Source organism: Aedes aegypti, chromosome 2 (assembly GCF_002204515.2).
Source record: "Aedes aegypti strain LVP_AGWG chromosome 2, AaegL5.0 Primary Assembly, whole genome shotgun sequence".
In the NCBI taxonomy this organism is placed as follows: Eukaryota; Metazoa; Arthropoda; class Insecta; order Diptera; family Culicidae; genus Aedes; species Aedes aegypti.
In genome coordinates, this window is record NC_035108.1 from 232,815,348 (window position 1) to 232,829,120 (window position 13,773).

General features: G+C 36.4%; 1 protein-coding gene across 1 annotated transcript in view; it reads right to left on the reverse strand.

Annotated features, from left to right (window-relative positions):
• Positions 1–4,978: 4,978 nt before the first annotated feature.
• LOC5578895 (alpha-1,3-mannosyl-glycoprotein 4-beta-N-acetylglucosaminyltransferase B) overlaps positions 4,979–13,773 on the reverse strand; it is a 40,265-nt gene continuing 31,470 nt past the window's right edge. Inside the window, exons 4-8 of the mRNA XM_001664051.2 lie at positions 7,490–7,620; positions 7,346–7,433; positions 6,033–6,246; positions 5,712–5,970; positions 4,979–5,643 (exon numbers count right to left, since the gene is read on the reverse strand). Coding sequence (XP_001664101.2) covers positions 5,614–5,643; positions 5,712–5,970; positions 6,033–6,246; positions 7,346–7,433; positions 7,490–7,620 — 722 coding nt within the window. The 3' untranslated portion in view covers positions 4,979–5,613. The remainder of the gene's footprint in view (positions 5,644–5,711; positions 5,971–6,032; positions 6,247–7,345; positions 7,434–7,489; positions 7,621–13,773) is intronic.

Below are 13,773 nucleotides of genomic sequence, written 5' to 3' on the forward strand. Positions count from 1 at the left end.
TTAGCGTTCCAACTGATTTTGAGGCTTCGTCGTCCGTGTAAGTGACGAATATCTTAGGCGGACAAGTGTTAATTGGGAATTTTACCTTCTTTAAATCATCGGCAGTTCTTTGTTGTTATACTAATACAAAAATTGTTTGCATCGCACTTGCTTAAATTTTCATAAGAGATTTTCCTTCTTTTGATCATAGGCTGTTCTTTCTGTTTCTCCTCAAATATTAGGATTGCAACGTGTGAACAGAGCTCTGCACCGTTGCTTGCGTAGAGGAGTAAACCGAGTGACTCGATGAACAATTACGTGGAAAAATCTCACAGTTACTCCGTTATGAAAAGAAAAAGACAAAATTTGCGGTTACTAGAATCTAAGACAAGACGTGACAGGTCAAAGTACAAAAACGAAACCAATTGCCTGTCAAAAAAGACCCTTTTCTCATTGGTCGTTTTGGCAAAAGCCTACTTTCACATCGTTGAGTTGGATTGCAATAGGGCACTTTGTTGCTAGCCTGGCCGTGTTGCTAGTTCATAGATTAGAGTTTGCATCAAAAATTTGGAAATTTTTCATAAAATCATTTTGTTTCAAACCTATTAGTATTCGATGATAAGTTCAAAGCGTGTGTTCATACAATACTAAAACATATAAAAAATACCTAATTGAGAACAATATTATGGAAATTGTGTCAATTTTCTCTAAAAATATCGCCGGTTTTGAATTTTAACCTGAGTTTAAAAAAATATAACATCCTCTATTGCAGTAATAAATGAAGCGTGCAAGAAACAATCAGATTATGCACCTTGATATTTGAATTTGTTCACAAGATTTGCTCAAAAAGGATACTGGTAACACTGGCATTTGTATCGTCAAGGTTATCGGCTGAAAAACAACGGGGCAGTCTCAGTCCTAGACTAGAATTATGAAATAATTTACTTAATACGATACGAGGGATCGAAGCAATCCAGTCCTGCAGCAGGACTAATAAGTCGTGAACCGTTTTAGTTACTGTCAAAAGCTGACTACAAACACAATGCAAAAACTTCTGCTGGCAGTTATTACCGCTAGCAGGGATTTAGCTTCGAAACTAACTACAATAACATGCTAAATATAATTCACTACTATTTCCTATTTCGGCCAAACGGCATTTGACCAAATGACCCTTTCGGCCAAACGGCATTCGGCCAAATGACCGGAACCCTTAACCGCACTCCGTTTCTGCGCTCCACGTGATTTTCGCCATGCGGTAAGTACACTTTCGCCGATCGTCACTAAACTCTCCACTTTAGAATTCATTCACAAATTTCATAACGCTAAAAATGCCCGTTTTTGACACCCACCCACTCTATCGTAAGAATGGTGTATGGGTTGTATCATCATGAAGACACACACCCATCCACCCCCTTTAACCTTCCAGTCGTCGCGCGGTTTGCCACCGTCAGAACCACCACGCTACTGTTGTGAACGAAAAGCGAGGTTTTTTCAACAGTGTTGTACACAATACAACAGCGCGACGACTGAAGTGTTAAAATTTACGGGTATGAATTATCGCTGAATTTCTTCCCTTGATCTATATCAATGAGTTACATTGCGATATCTAGGTACGCAACAGTATAGACATTTTTCAACTTAATAAGATTATTTTATTGCTATATGAAAAGTTTTACATTGATCAGTGCTATTCAATTGACCAATGTCACCTCATTTTAAGTACCAAGTCAAATGAAAAATTTCAAATAATTTTCTGGGTACGCCACTGTGGTCGCCAGATCCTCTTTCACTGCGTACAGCCAGCGTCTTGCAAAAACCTGGTTCCCTGCTGAATATTATTTTCGCAATTCTTCTTTCCAATATTCACACTCAGTGACCAGTCTATAGAAGTCTTGCGTATTTCACACGCTTTATAATATTCGCATCTTATAATATTCACTTTACGCTCGAAAGAACCGAAGGCTTTCAGGTCTGTTTCTTTCAACGTTCACGCTTCGAGCCCGTAGAATCATTTTTTTACAGGGCGTTTTTAATCGTTTGCAAGTTGCGGGACATAAGCTGGTTAAGTAATCCCTAAAAGATGCTATTCATTGCCGCAATTCGTCTTTTCACTTCGCGAGAAACGTCATTATCACATGCCGCAAGTGTTCCAAGGTAAACAAATTATTCAACAACTTCAAACACATCCTCATCGAATACTATCTCAGAATCAACACCACTAGACCTACCTCTATCTCTATCTGTAACCATGTACTTCATTTTGGTAGAATTAATGATCAGACCTATTTTCGCTGTCTTCCTCTCCAGAGGCAATTCGTTATCAATATCGGAGCAGCATTTCGATTTTGTAAAGACAAGCATTCAAATGTTGGCATACTCTGCGTTCGAATGATCAAATGGTGGATATTGCACGGTTGAGTTGAATATAAAATGAACATGTTAAAGTACCGCGGTGAACTGATATGTCAAATGTGTGACAAAATTCTTTTTATTTGCAATTCCGTTGCAAATCAATCAACTTTGCATTGAGAAGTTGGTCAACATAACGGCCTACTTTTCCTACCAAAAGAAACAGTGCTGAAAGCACTCTTTTCGGTGCTGAAAAGTAGCTCTGTTTGATACTGTTTTTGTAGGCGTCAACCAAATAACCCGATGTCCCATTCTTTTCATGCCATGCTTATTCTGCGCGGCGTGTGAATCGAGACGAGTCGTTCTCACCTCGGGTGACGTGAGGCGAATAATGTTAACCAAATGGAAGCGAGTCGACACGTTACCGACTCGTCTTTCCTTACATGCCGCACAGAATAAGCACAATTGCATCTGATTCTTGAGTTTATTCTACGTCTGGCGTGAGGTGAGAATTCTCGGTGTCCTATAGCGAGGTAACAATTCTCGACTCGAGGAAAGTGACTTTCCATTTGGTTTTCACGGCGAGTCACTTCACTAGAGCCGTTGTGCGATCAGACTCCGGCACAGGTTGGCGATTCTAATGTGGGATCGGATCGTCCAGCATTTGTAGTCAGCTTATGTCTGTGCTTTCTTACCTGTTCATTCCTCTAAAAGGGAACATAGATATGCATGTTACCGATGGGAGCGAGAAAATTTGTGACATTCATGGGTACTACTGTGTCACAGCCTACGTGATTGAAAAATACTGAAATGAAACTACGCATGGCTGTATGCCCATTAGCCTGGGACACGGTTATATGAAAAAAAATAGATTCTCGCTCCAGTCCACTTTTTGGACTCCATTTGGGTCCCATAACAACTGTGCAAAATTTCAGCTCGATCGGTGGAACTATATTTTAGCGCCAGCCCTTCAAAGTTTGTATGGGATTTACTATTGGAAAACTTACTTTTGTAAATAAAAATCGCCAGAGATCGGCCATTGTCCTCTATAAAAATTCTGAACGCAGACCTCGATAGGTATTTTTACGATAAACAACATTGTCGAAGACCGCAAAGCAATCCGATGCTTGTGAAAAAAAATATTAAGCATCGACTATTCGGAAATTTCGCCCGATTTTGTTATTATTGTTATTCCTTTACGTGTTAATCAACGTCGTCTTGCCAATAGGTTTTCATTGAATAACTTTCTTCACAAGTGTCGGATTGTTTCGCGGTCTTCGGCAATATTCTTCAGGGTAAAATTACTTATCGAGGTCTGCGTTCGGAATTTTTCTAGAGGTCAATGGGAAACCTCTGGCGATTTTTCTTTGCAAAAGTAAGTTTTCTCATAGTAAATCCCATACAAACTGTGAACGGCTGGCGCTAAAATATAGTTTCACCGATCAAGCTGAAATTTTGCACAGTTGTTATGGGACCCAAATGCAATCCAAAAAGTGGACTGGAGCGAGAATCTAAATTTTGTCCCACCTTAATGCCCATGTGGGTTCTCTTGAAATGTTAGTTTGTGCTTTTAGAGTTCATCCAGTTGAAACGGCATTTTTCGAAATAGCAAAAAATGTTGTATGCAACTCGTTGCAAAACTCGATTTTTTCAGCACTCGTTATATTTATCCATATATAATAATAAATAATAAATGTACAACTTGTACGGATGAACGGTAACTCCCGACGGAACCCGGAGAAGAGGAAAAAACCGCGTGTTACCTCCGAAAAAATCAAACTTTTATTAATAACTTTTTTCTTCACTTGTTGTTAGGTTGTGATTTGTAGAAAGAATGAATAAACAAAAAATAACCGTGCAAGGTGGTGACGTTTGAGCGCAAGGTATTTGCGCTGTCGGGTGTGATGTGTAGCATTGGGAAGTCGCACCAGAACACAACTCGTGCTGAAAAAATCATCATTTTGCAACTTGTTGCATAAATAACTATTTGCATATTCCACTTTTTTTTTAAGTTTGCTAACATATTCACTGCCCTTCTACGCCTACTTGACCAATGTTCTATGTAAACCTTATGAACCGCGGGACAGATATGCGTAGAACGGCAGTTCAGTTGTTAAGTGAAATTTGTCCAAAAAGTAAACTGCCCAAAACTGCATAACAGTCACATTCGACATTTTTGACAAATTGGAGTTAATACCATGGAGAGTCATCAAATGATAAATACTTTCGATCAACTGTGCGATTGTTCTAGAAAATTCGAAAAAAATACCAAGTTGTTTTGTCCCGTTGGCAATTGTAACCGCATAACAGTCACATTGAGATTATACATGAGCCTCAGCAATGGCAACGAAATTTCTATCGGAATTATTTTCTGACTATTCACTGAATATGCGATATGAGTTGTACAAAATTTAAGCCTCAAATATGCTATTTTGAAATTTTTGATTTTTTGAAATTTTAGTTTACTCCCATACTGCAGTAAAATGCAAACTTGGTGTCCCATTTACTCAATGCCTACTTTTGTCGAATGTTACAAATATGCAGTTATGGGCAGTAAAGTCGAGTTATTAATTTGTATATGAAATGATGATGAAGAATCAAATCACTTATGGGGATGTGATATCATTTGTTCGAATAATTGAACACGTTGTTTTCGAAAGTGGATGGCCAATGTTATTACAAACCTAGAAAATTTACATTAATAATTTAGGAATATTTCAATCACCACAATGTTGCACATATCTTCGTGTGTGTATATGGACAAAATAATTACGAACAGCTTCACATGGACAATATTTTAATAAATAAGCATTTGCGCAATATTACAAACTATGTTAGTCGTTAGAATTCCATGTGAAATCCTTCACACTAATATGTGTAACATAGATCGCTTTTTTTGCTGCAATAACAATAACATTCACAGTAATACACTTTTGTCCAATACTCTTATACTATTCTGCTTGGAACTTGACATTTAGCATAATGACACATGTTTGCCTATATTTGTGCAGTAGCTTGCTAGTGTAACGCTTGTTTACCGCTCAACAATCATGGTAGCTTTATTGTAGCATTTTACTGTGTCGTTTACATTACAAAAGTCATAACCTAATGCATTTCACAGTTATTCTTTCTTACCAATCTCGTTTAAACCTTATTTCTTTGTAACTGATGCGATGATATATCTTGTTGAAGTTTCTTCAGACTCTTTTGATTTCTCTTTGCTGTACCTCGATTAGTTTCTAGTTTTACGCTACTTGGGTGGACTAGAATACGGTAACGCTTTCGTCACCGAGCCGTTACGTCTTGCAATAGTATCTAATAAAGGGCAAGAGAAATATGTTAGTCAAAGGATTAGTATATGTCAAGAATACAATGTACAATACCTCTCGCAGAATAACCCAATTTTGGCTATCGCTGTAGACATGCAGACGCAACTCTTTTAGTTCGCCAATTTTAGAATCTATTACACCTTCGGCTATGCCAAAATCGTTGAATGCACCAATGACCAAGTAGCCATCGTTGGTTGTGTTGAAAGTGCTCCAAACTGGCGAATCTTCCGACAAATTGACCGGCAGAACCTCTATCGTCGTATTATAAAATCGGTCCGATGGCTGTTCATAGTTACCGCTTCGAAAAAGATACCTGTTGTATAAAAAGCATGTTTTGTAACACAGCACGAAGAATATCTATAGTTATCTTACTACCTTTTCAAAACAACTGGATCCTTGAACTTGAATTCAATCAGATCGCCAGGTTGTGGCATTAGGCCCCAGAAAAAGCTCTCTCCAGTGTAGGCTTTTTGGATTGTGTACGTTTTATAATGCTGAATACCAGTTTTCACAACAGCCGGAGGATTATTATGCGGGTAAAACGTTGGTATCTTCCCAAACTGTTTGTCTTTTAGTTTTTGAACTTTTCCTGGAATTAATTAATTTAACATTGTTAAATTGGGTCTAGAGGGTAACGAAATTGCCGATCAGCTAGCAAGGAATGGATCAACCAATATGTTCATTGGTCCAGAGCCATTCCTTGGCATTTCAAACTCTGCATTAAACACGGAATTGAACAACTGGTTGTTCGGTCAAATTCAATCAAATTGGAATACAGTTTCCAATGCGAATCAGTCCAAAAGGTTCGTAACAATAAACAAAACACAAACACAAAAACTTATAGGTCTCAACAAAAGGGATCTCAGAACATACATCGGTCTAATAACTGGTCACTGCCCAAGCAGATACCACTTATACAAGATCGGTGTCGTCCAAAACACAAATTGCCGTTTCTGTGACGAGACGGACGAAACCTCACAACACCTTCTCTGCTCTTGCAGTGCACACATCCATCGTAGGTTCAAAATATTTGGCAAGCACTACTTACAGCCAGCTGATATTTGGAACGCATCCCCCAGGGAGGTGGTTAGCTTTATTAGGCTGATCACGCCAGATTGGGGGAACTACAACACTGCAACCTAGGACTTCTGCCCATCAATGGCAGATGGTTCAAAGTTCAGTCAAATGCGCAAAGTATTCCGGAGGCACATTTGCTACTGGAAAACATTGTGTACATAGAGTAATAGGGTATATCACAATAGTCCTAAAAAATGGACGCAGTGATCCCACACCCGACAGAAGAAAGAAGAAAAAAAGAAGAAGAACATTGTTAATCCATCTCACTAGTTACATACCAGCGATAAAGCAAAAAAACAAACAAAATATGTTTATTGGCAACGATACATTATAATGGTTGTATCATTAACTGAAACAAACTGTGCTACTTTGAACAAATATGGTTTTTAACCAATTCGATTAATAATTAAGCTGAATTTTCGGTGAACTTCATTTTATTGAAAATTGAACTGTATCAATAAAACATAAACATATGAAACCGAAACTTTGAAAAGGTCTTACGTCACTGATTGACAGCACTCCATAATATATACAAATTATTGTTATATGTGTAGTATAAAAGTATTGAATTAACATTATTCACGAGCATCGCAGTCAGTGACATATCTTACCTCTCAAAGAAGACGTGGTTCCAATATGCTGGAACAGAGACGGCTTATAGTGAATCCACAGCTTGGTCATTTCTTGTTTGCAAATTTTCTGTAAATAAGACTAGATTAGAAAGTGAATATTTTACGAGTGTTATACCAACTTACCCCATCTTTTTCAATACTGCAAACTTTTGTGTATATTAAATTAGAGAGTAACCAATCGACAGGTTTATCATTGAAAAACATTTGGAAAAATGTGATGAGCCATGGAAGATCCGCTGACTTGAACATTTTACCTAGAGAGATACAAACAATGCTTATTAATTTTCAATCGATCCTGTCAATTTGTTTGCTTCGCGGATGATGTGAACATCAGACATGAGACGAACATATGGAAATGTGGCGCGTGGAAATGGCTGACGGGAAGGACAAGATCCTGGTCAAGCTTCTCAAGTATGGAAGTGGACAACATTAGCAATATATCTATGGAGAGTAATACTGAAGGTATAGGATACCGAAGAAATGTCAACTAGTTGGTTGGATGCCCTCAAATGCTCAATCTACAGACTAGAGTACGTCAATTATAGAGAAATTACACTGCTGATTTTGGCATGTAGAATACGTTTTCATTCTATTTCACCTGGCCTATTTTCACAATTAAATTTTCAGCCGATTTCAATAAAATTTTGACACAACACCGCAACATTATTCAAGTTTCGTCACCTGTGTGGGAACCCAGTTTGAGACATTTCCATAACTATTTTACACGGACCACACAGAACTACTACAAAACTTAATCATAAACTATTAGTATACTCCGACTCTTTCATCTAATTTGGAAACATTCTGGCCGGTTCCGAATTCCCTGGAACCTGTTTCTGGGGCATACATTTTACCAGCACAAACCGTATCATGCGACACATCAATCTTCAAGATTTTAAAACAGAAATATAATACAATGCATATTGAGTAATTGTACCTGTGCTGCGTCCATTTACAAGTACTTCCGGAATATCCTACAGTTGATTCCGTGTCCCTGGAAAAGGACATCAATTCATATCATGCCACACATCTATCTTCAAGATTTTTCACCGGGAGTATAAAATGATGCATATTGAATAATTTCTTGCAACATAGGGTCATTTACAAGTATTTCCGCGGACGTTCTGGAGCCGATTCAGGGCCTCTGGAAAAGGACATCATTCTGATGATTACAAACCCTATGATGCGACTCAGTAGCGAAAAATTTTGAATCAAATTTTTGGTACAAAACACACTGAAATGTAAAAAAAATTTGGCTACGTCGCTTCCGACCTTTATTTGGTTTATTCTATCCAATCCAGTTAGTTAAGTACAGAGCTGGTAGGGGTCAGACAGCAAAATATAATGACTTTACTGACCAAAATGATCAAAATATTGACCAAAAAGTGACCTAAAAGTGACTTCAAAGCATTAGTAATGGAAATACGTTCTATGTGGATATTAATCAACCAATATGTAGTGAATATAGAAACTAGAAAAACGCCATTGAGTTAGGGAAGGGAGGTATCGAGATACAGAACACATATGTTTTCAATTTTTCAAATTTTCATTTTTTGACAAAGTACATTTAAAACAGTGATTTAAATGTTAACAATAGTGAATTTTTAGCACTTTTATCCACGCGACAGTTTTTGAATAATTTTCATTTTTTTTAAATTCTATCACCCTGAAATGGCTTGTCAACTTTCATTTTAATATTTATGAAATTAAATAACATTTGAAGGATATTTGAAAATTTTCATCGAAATATCAAGTTAAAGAAGTAAACTTGCATATGAAACTGAAACAGATCGCATCGAATTAGGGAACATCGAGTTGAAGAGGTATCGACTTACAAAGGGATCAAAGTATGCTAGATTAGTGGACCGCGCATTCCATTGAGTTAGGGGAAATAGCGAGATAGAGAATATCGAGTAAGGGAGAGTTAACTGTATTTCTTAACAGTCATCTATCCAGGATAAGACATATATTGATTGCCACAAACGGTCAAAAAGGGGCAAATTGGGGATTACAATTCTATTTTTTTTACGAGACGAATATAAGCTTGGTATAGGTTACTATTTTAAATTTATAATTTCAGTCGGAAGAAAACTCGTTAAACTCAAACTCATGAACTCCGAAAAACAAACTAGTGATAGAAATTTTAGGAAGTTCATGAGGAAATTACTGGTTTAAATTTATCAAACATTTTGAAGTAAAGGTAAAAAATAAATTACTTGAAGCAAGTAGATGAAAAAACCGAATTTAGTACTATATCGTTCAATTCCACTAGAGTTTGTGTCCTTTGACAGATACGCGTATTTCTACCTCAACTGTAAGGCCGTCTTCAGTGTCGTGTACTAGACTCGACTTCTAATACACGACACTGAAGACGGCCTTACAGTTGAGGTCGAAATACGCGTATCTGTCAAAGGATACAAACTCTAGTGGAATTAAATGGTATAGTACTAAATTCGGTTTTTACGTCTACAGTCAACTCTCCCTTACTCGATATTGAAGGGACCATCGAGTTAGGGAGGTATCGAGTTACAGAACACAAAACCAATGCAACTGCTATCCAAGGGACCATCGAGTTAGCCATGAAAACCAACTTTTACTATGGTTCTCTAACTCGATTTCAAGATACGGAATATCGATTAAGGGAGAGATAACTGTACTTATAGGTATTCTACTAAACAGCTCGAAGATTTATTATCATACTTGAAGCATTTTTAACAAATATGTGTACCGTTTTCTCTCAAATTCCGAGTCTGTATATGAGTCTGTATTCAGAGCAGTCGGTTTTTGAATGGTTGAAATGTTTCGCTGAAATATGTCACCAATTTACCAGGAAATGGCTGTCAATTGCAATTCAATTTTAAAGCCTTTAAATATATTTTATACTTTGAAGATTGTAATAATTCCCTAGCTCGAGTTCAGTAAAACTAGCTCAGATCAATTTATTTGCAAAAATGGTTTATTTAAATACGATTTATTCATGCTGTTCGGATTTGAATCAATGTGTTCGGAATATGAGATAAAATTAACACAGTGTTCGGCATTTGAATCAAAATGTTGTTCCATACGATTATGTAAAAATACTAAAACAGTTCAAATAAACAATTTTATAAGCACACCCAACAACTAACAGTTAGACTTTGCCAAGGAATAAAAAAAAATCACAAGCATCAGCTATTTCAATCCTTTCAGATTCATTTAAAGTCACTGCTGGCCTTAAGTGTTCGGAATATGAGTCAAAACGGTAATAAACCGAAGGTAAGTTTTAGATTGTAGACAACATTGCGACGGATTTATTAAATTATTTATCATGAAACGGCTACATTCAGGCGGAGGATCTGTTAATATGTTTCGGCATATTATCAGGTCCTCTTCGAACGGATGTGATCAATCGTTTTATAATGCAACATAAGAATGGGTGTTTGGTGGAACTGCGCGTAACACTCGTTGTTATTAAATTTAGTGATTGTGAGGGTGCTAACAGTGATTTTATAATAAAATCTATGGTGATGAAATTTGAAAATGAAATTGGAAGTGATTCTGATAGTTTTGTTAAAAATATTATAATGATGATGTATAATGATGTGAACTCTACTAATTTAATAAAGGCCATAATACATTTTGCAATCATTTCTCTCAATATAAACATTATTGCCTAGTTCTTCAAACATGCATGATAAAAGTGTTAATAATGACAGCAAGGTGCAGAAGAATGGATCGAAGTGATTTTGTTTTACTGTAACTTTCTTGATAGTGCTAAATTGTTGTTTGAATAGTAATGACTCTACAGCAACAAAAATAATGAAACATTTAAATTGAGTATCTTTTAACTACTTAGTAATGCTAACAGATGGTAAATGGTAATAACAATGAATTTATATGAAAATGGTGTGATGTGAAAAGTGATATAATGAAAAGTATATCTGAAGTGTATTACGAAAGTTGATGAGTGATAATCGGTGATAATAGTGTCGAAAATAAAAGTGACGATAGTGAGTGATGAAATGAAATGGGGAATGAGGACCTTTTAATAAAACTATTTCGTTCTTCACTTTAACCACTCTAGTAGCATTTCAGGCCTTATCATAGTTTGATAGTAGTTTGAACTACTAGACTGCAAAGCTACGGCAAGGGCTGATTGCTGCTAGCGTACACAGTGACCATTTGAGCAACATTACTTAGGAACGTCTGTGTGATGAACGCAATAGACCCAGTAAACACACCATCGTATATGATGGGATACAAGAGTACACATGTGGAGGCGATATACGTACATGTTGCGCGCATCCTTATGGCGCATGTACGTATATCGCCTCCACATTTGCACTCTTATGCGCTATCGTATACGAGTTTGTGTTTACTGGGGAGGCTCATAAAAGCAAATGCTGGGAAGGAGCTTAGGGCAGATTAAGAGTGCCAGTACTACCCCTATCGCTACTGACAAAAAAAAAGAATGTATGTAAATCATTTTTGAATCGCCCCTCAGCAAATTTTACTTCGGGACGTGCTGTCATTATGTAAATTGAATTATCATTGAGTCTAGGGTTTGAAATCTTTTTCAACCATTTATGAAATGAACACTAAGATATTGAGGTGCAATAAAATTATGTTGTATTTAAAAAAAAGTGCTCTGTCAAGATGGTTTAAAAAAAAAACTGTTCAATTTTCATCACTAAACAACCGAACTACAGAAAATCCTGGCGGAATCAAAAGATTAAAAACAAGCCAAAAATACAAACTCAGGTTACATTTGTGCAGAATTTCTGTAAAATTAAACATATTTTTCCACATACACTGTAACTCTAGACCACAATTGATATTTGTTGCTGAAATTCATGAACAGGTGGATTTGACGTTAGGGAATCCTGGACCGACCGGGAATGGGTTTGCTTTGTAGCCGCGAACTCTAACCACTTGGCTAAGGAATCGCCACAGGTATCACTATTTATTAATTAGAATAGGAATAAAGAAGAGGAAATGTTAAAATACTTAAAGGATGCTGTACTTTAAAGTTTACTTTGCGCAAAACTTGAGTTTTATAAGCAGCAATGTCCAACAATGTTCAAACATTTATTATAGAAACGTGTTTTTGTATAGTTGACCAAAGTCGTGGAAAAAACAGTATCTTTTCCATTGAATGTTGCCATAGCTTGTTGGAATTTCTAATCTAAGTTCTAAAATTATTTCAAGCAAAATCAGTATTTGCTTTTGACGTTCTTGATGAACTCTGACAAACTCTTTGAATTTTTGGGTTGTCATTCCTAAGCGTTTCTGGATTATCTTCCGAAGGAGTTTTGATGAGGTTCTTTAAGGAAGCAAGCTTATATAACCGCAGATTACTGCAGAAAGTTCACTTGTAATTTATTTAGCAAGTCTGTCAGTGGTCCTGTTTTTCGCCAAAAGTTATTCGAATAATTCGGCCAGAAAATCCAGCCTAAAATCGCTATCTATTTTTTGCTAGAATTTTCTCCAAAGCTTACGCCAGAATTTTTTACATTTTCCGTTGGAAATTCACCTGAATTATTCCAGAAAGTTAGCGAGAAATCCATATTCTTGATACTTAGTTTTTCCAAATCCAGCCTAAAATTTTATTATCAGCAGATCACGACGAAAATAGTGACTTTTTAGTGACGAGGTCGAAAAAAGTGACCAAGTCACTAAAAAGTGACTTGCTACCAGCTCCGTAAGTATAAATACAAAAATACATACTGATGATCGTTAGTGTTCGTATATTGCTGTATTCCAATGAACATAGAAAGTTGTGTTGGAGAAATCTCAGATTTCAAATTTTAAGCGATGGGATTTTTTGTTTTTTTTTTGTGGTTTTTCAGCATGAAAATCTCAAACGTGTAAATCATTTTGCTCTCGCTGAAGAGCATATTTATTGAAATTCGAATACATAGGAAGGATCTTAACAATGAACTTGCCTATCAAAACCTGACTACAGTTTGAAAATATAAATTTTACCTCTAAAGCAAAGTATTCCGTTCCGCCTAGCAAAAAGTAAAAATATCTTGACCAAATGGGTCAATAAGTATTCTTCAAAAACCTACACTTGAAATGCGATCAAAGATAAATAATTTTCTTGATCATTCCAGAAAAGGTAAATCAAAACGTGATTCTATTTTTATTTTTTGACTTAAACCTTCTATTTTTGGAATCTGTGTCGATATTGATCATTGCACAACGTTCAATTTATCAGGAAGACGTGTTATTTCAGTTTTAGTTCTAGGTTTAAGCTATATCTGCAACATTTCCATATGCACCTTAATGGAGAAATGTGAAAAAAAATACAAACTTGCAATGTTCAGCAAAAATGTGTATCATTACTTCCTCTACAACTCTTCTGAAGACCACATCAACGTAAAACTGAAAACAAAAAGGGTTAGACCAAAATAACTGATTTTTCG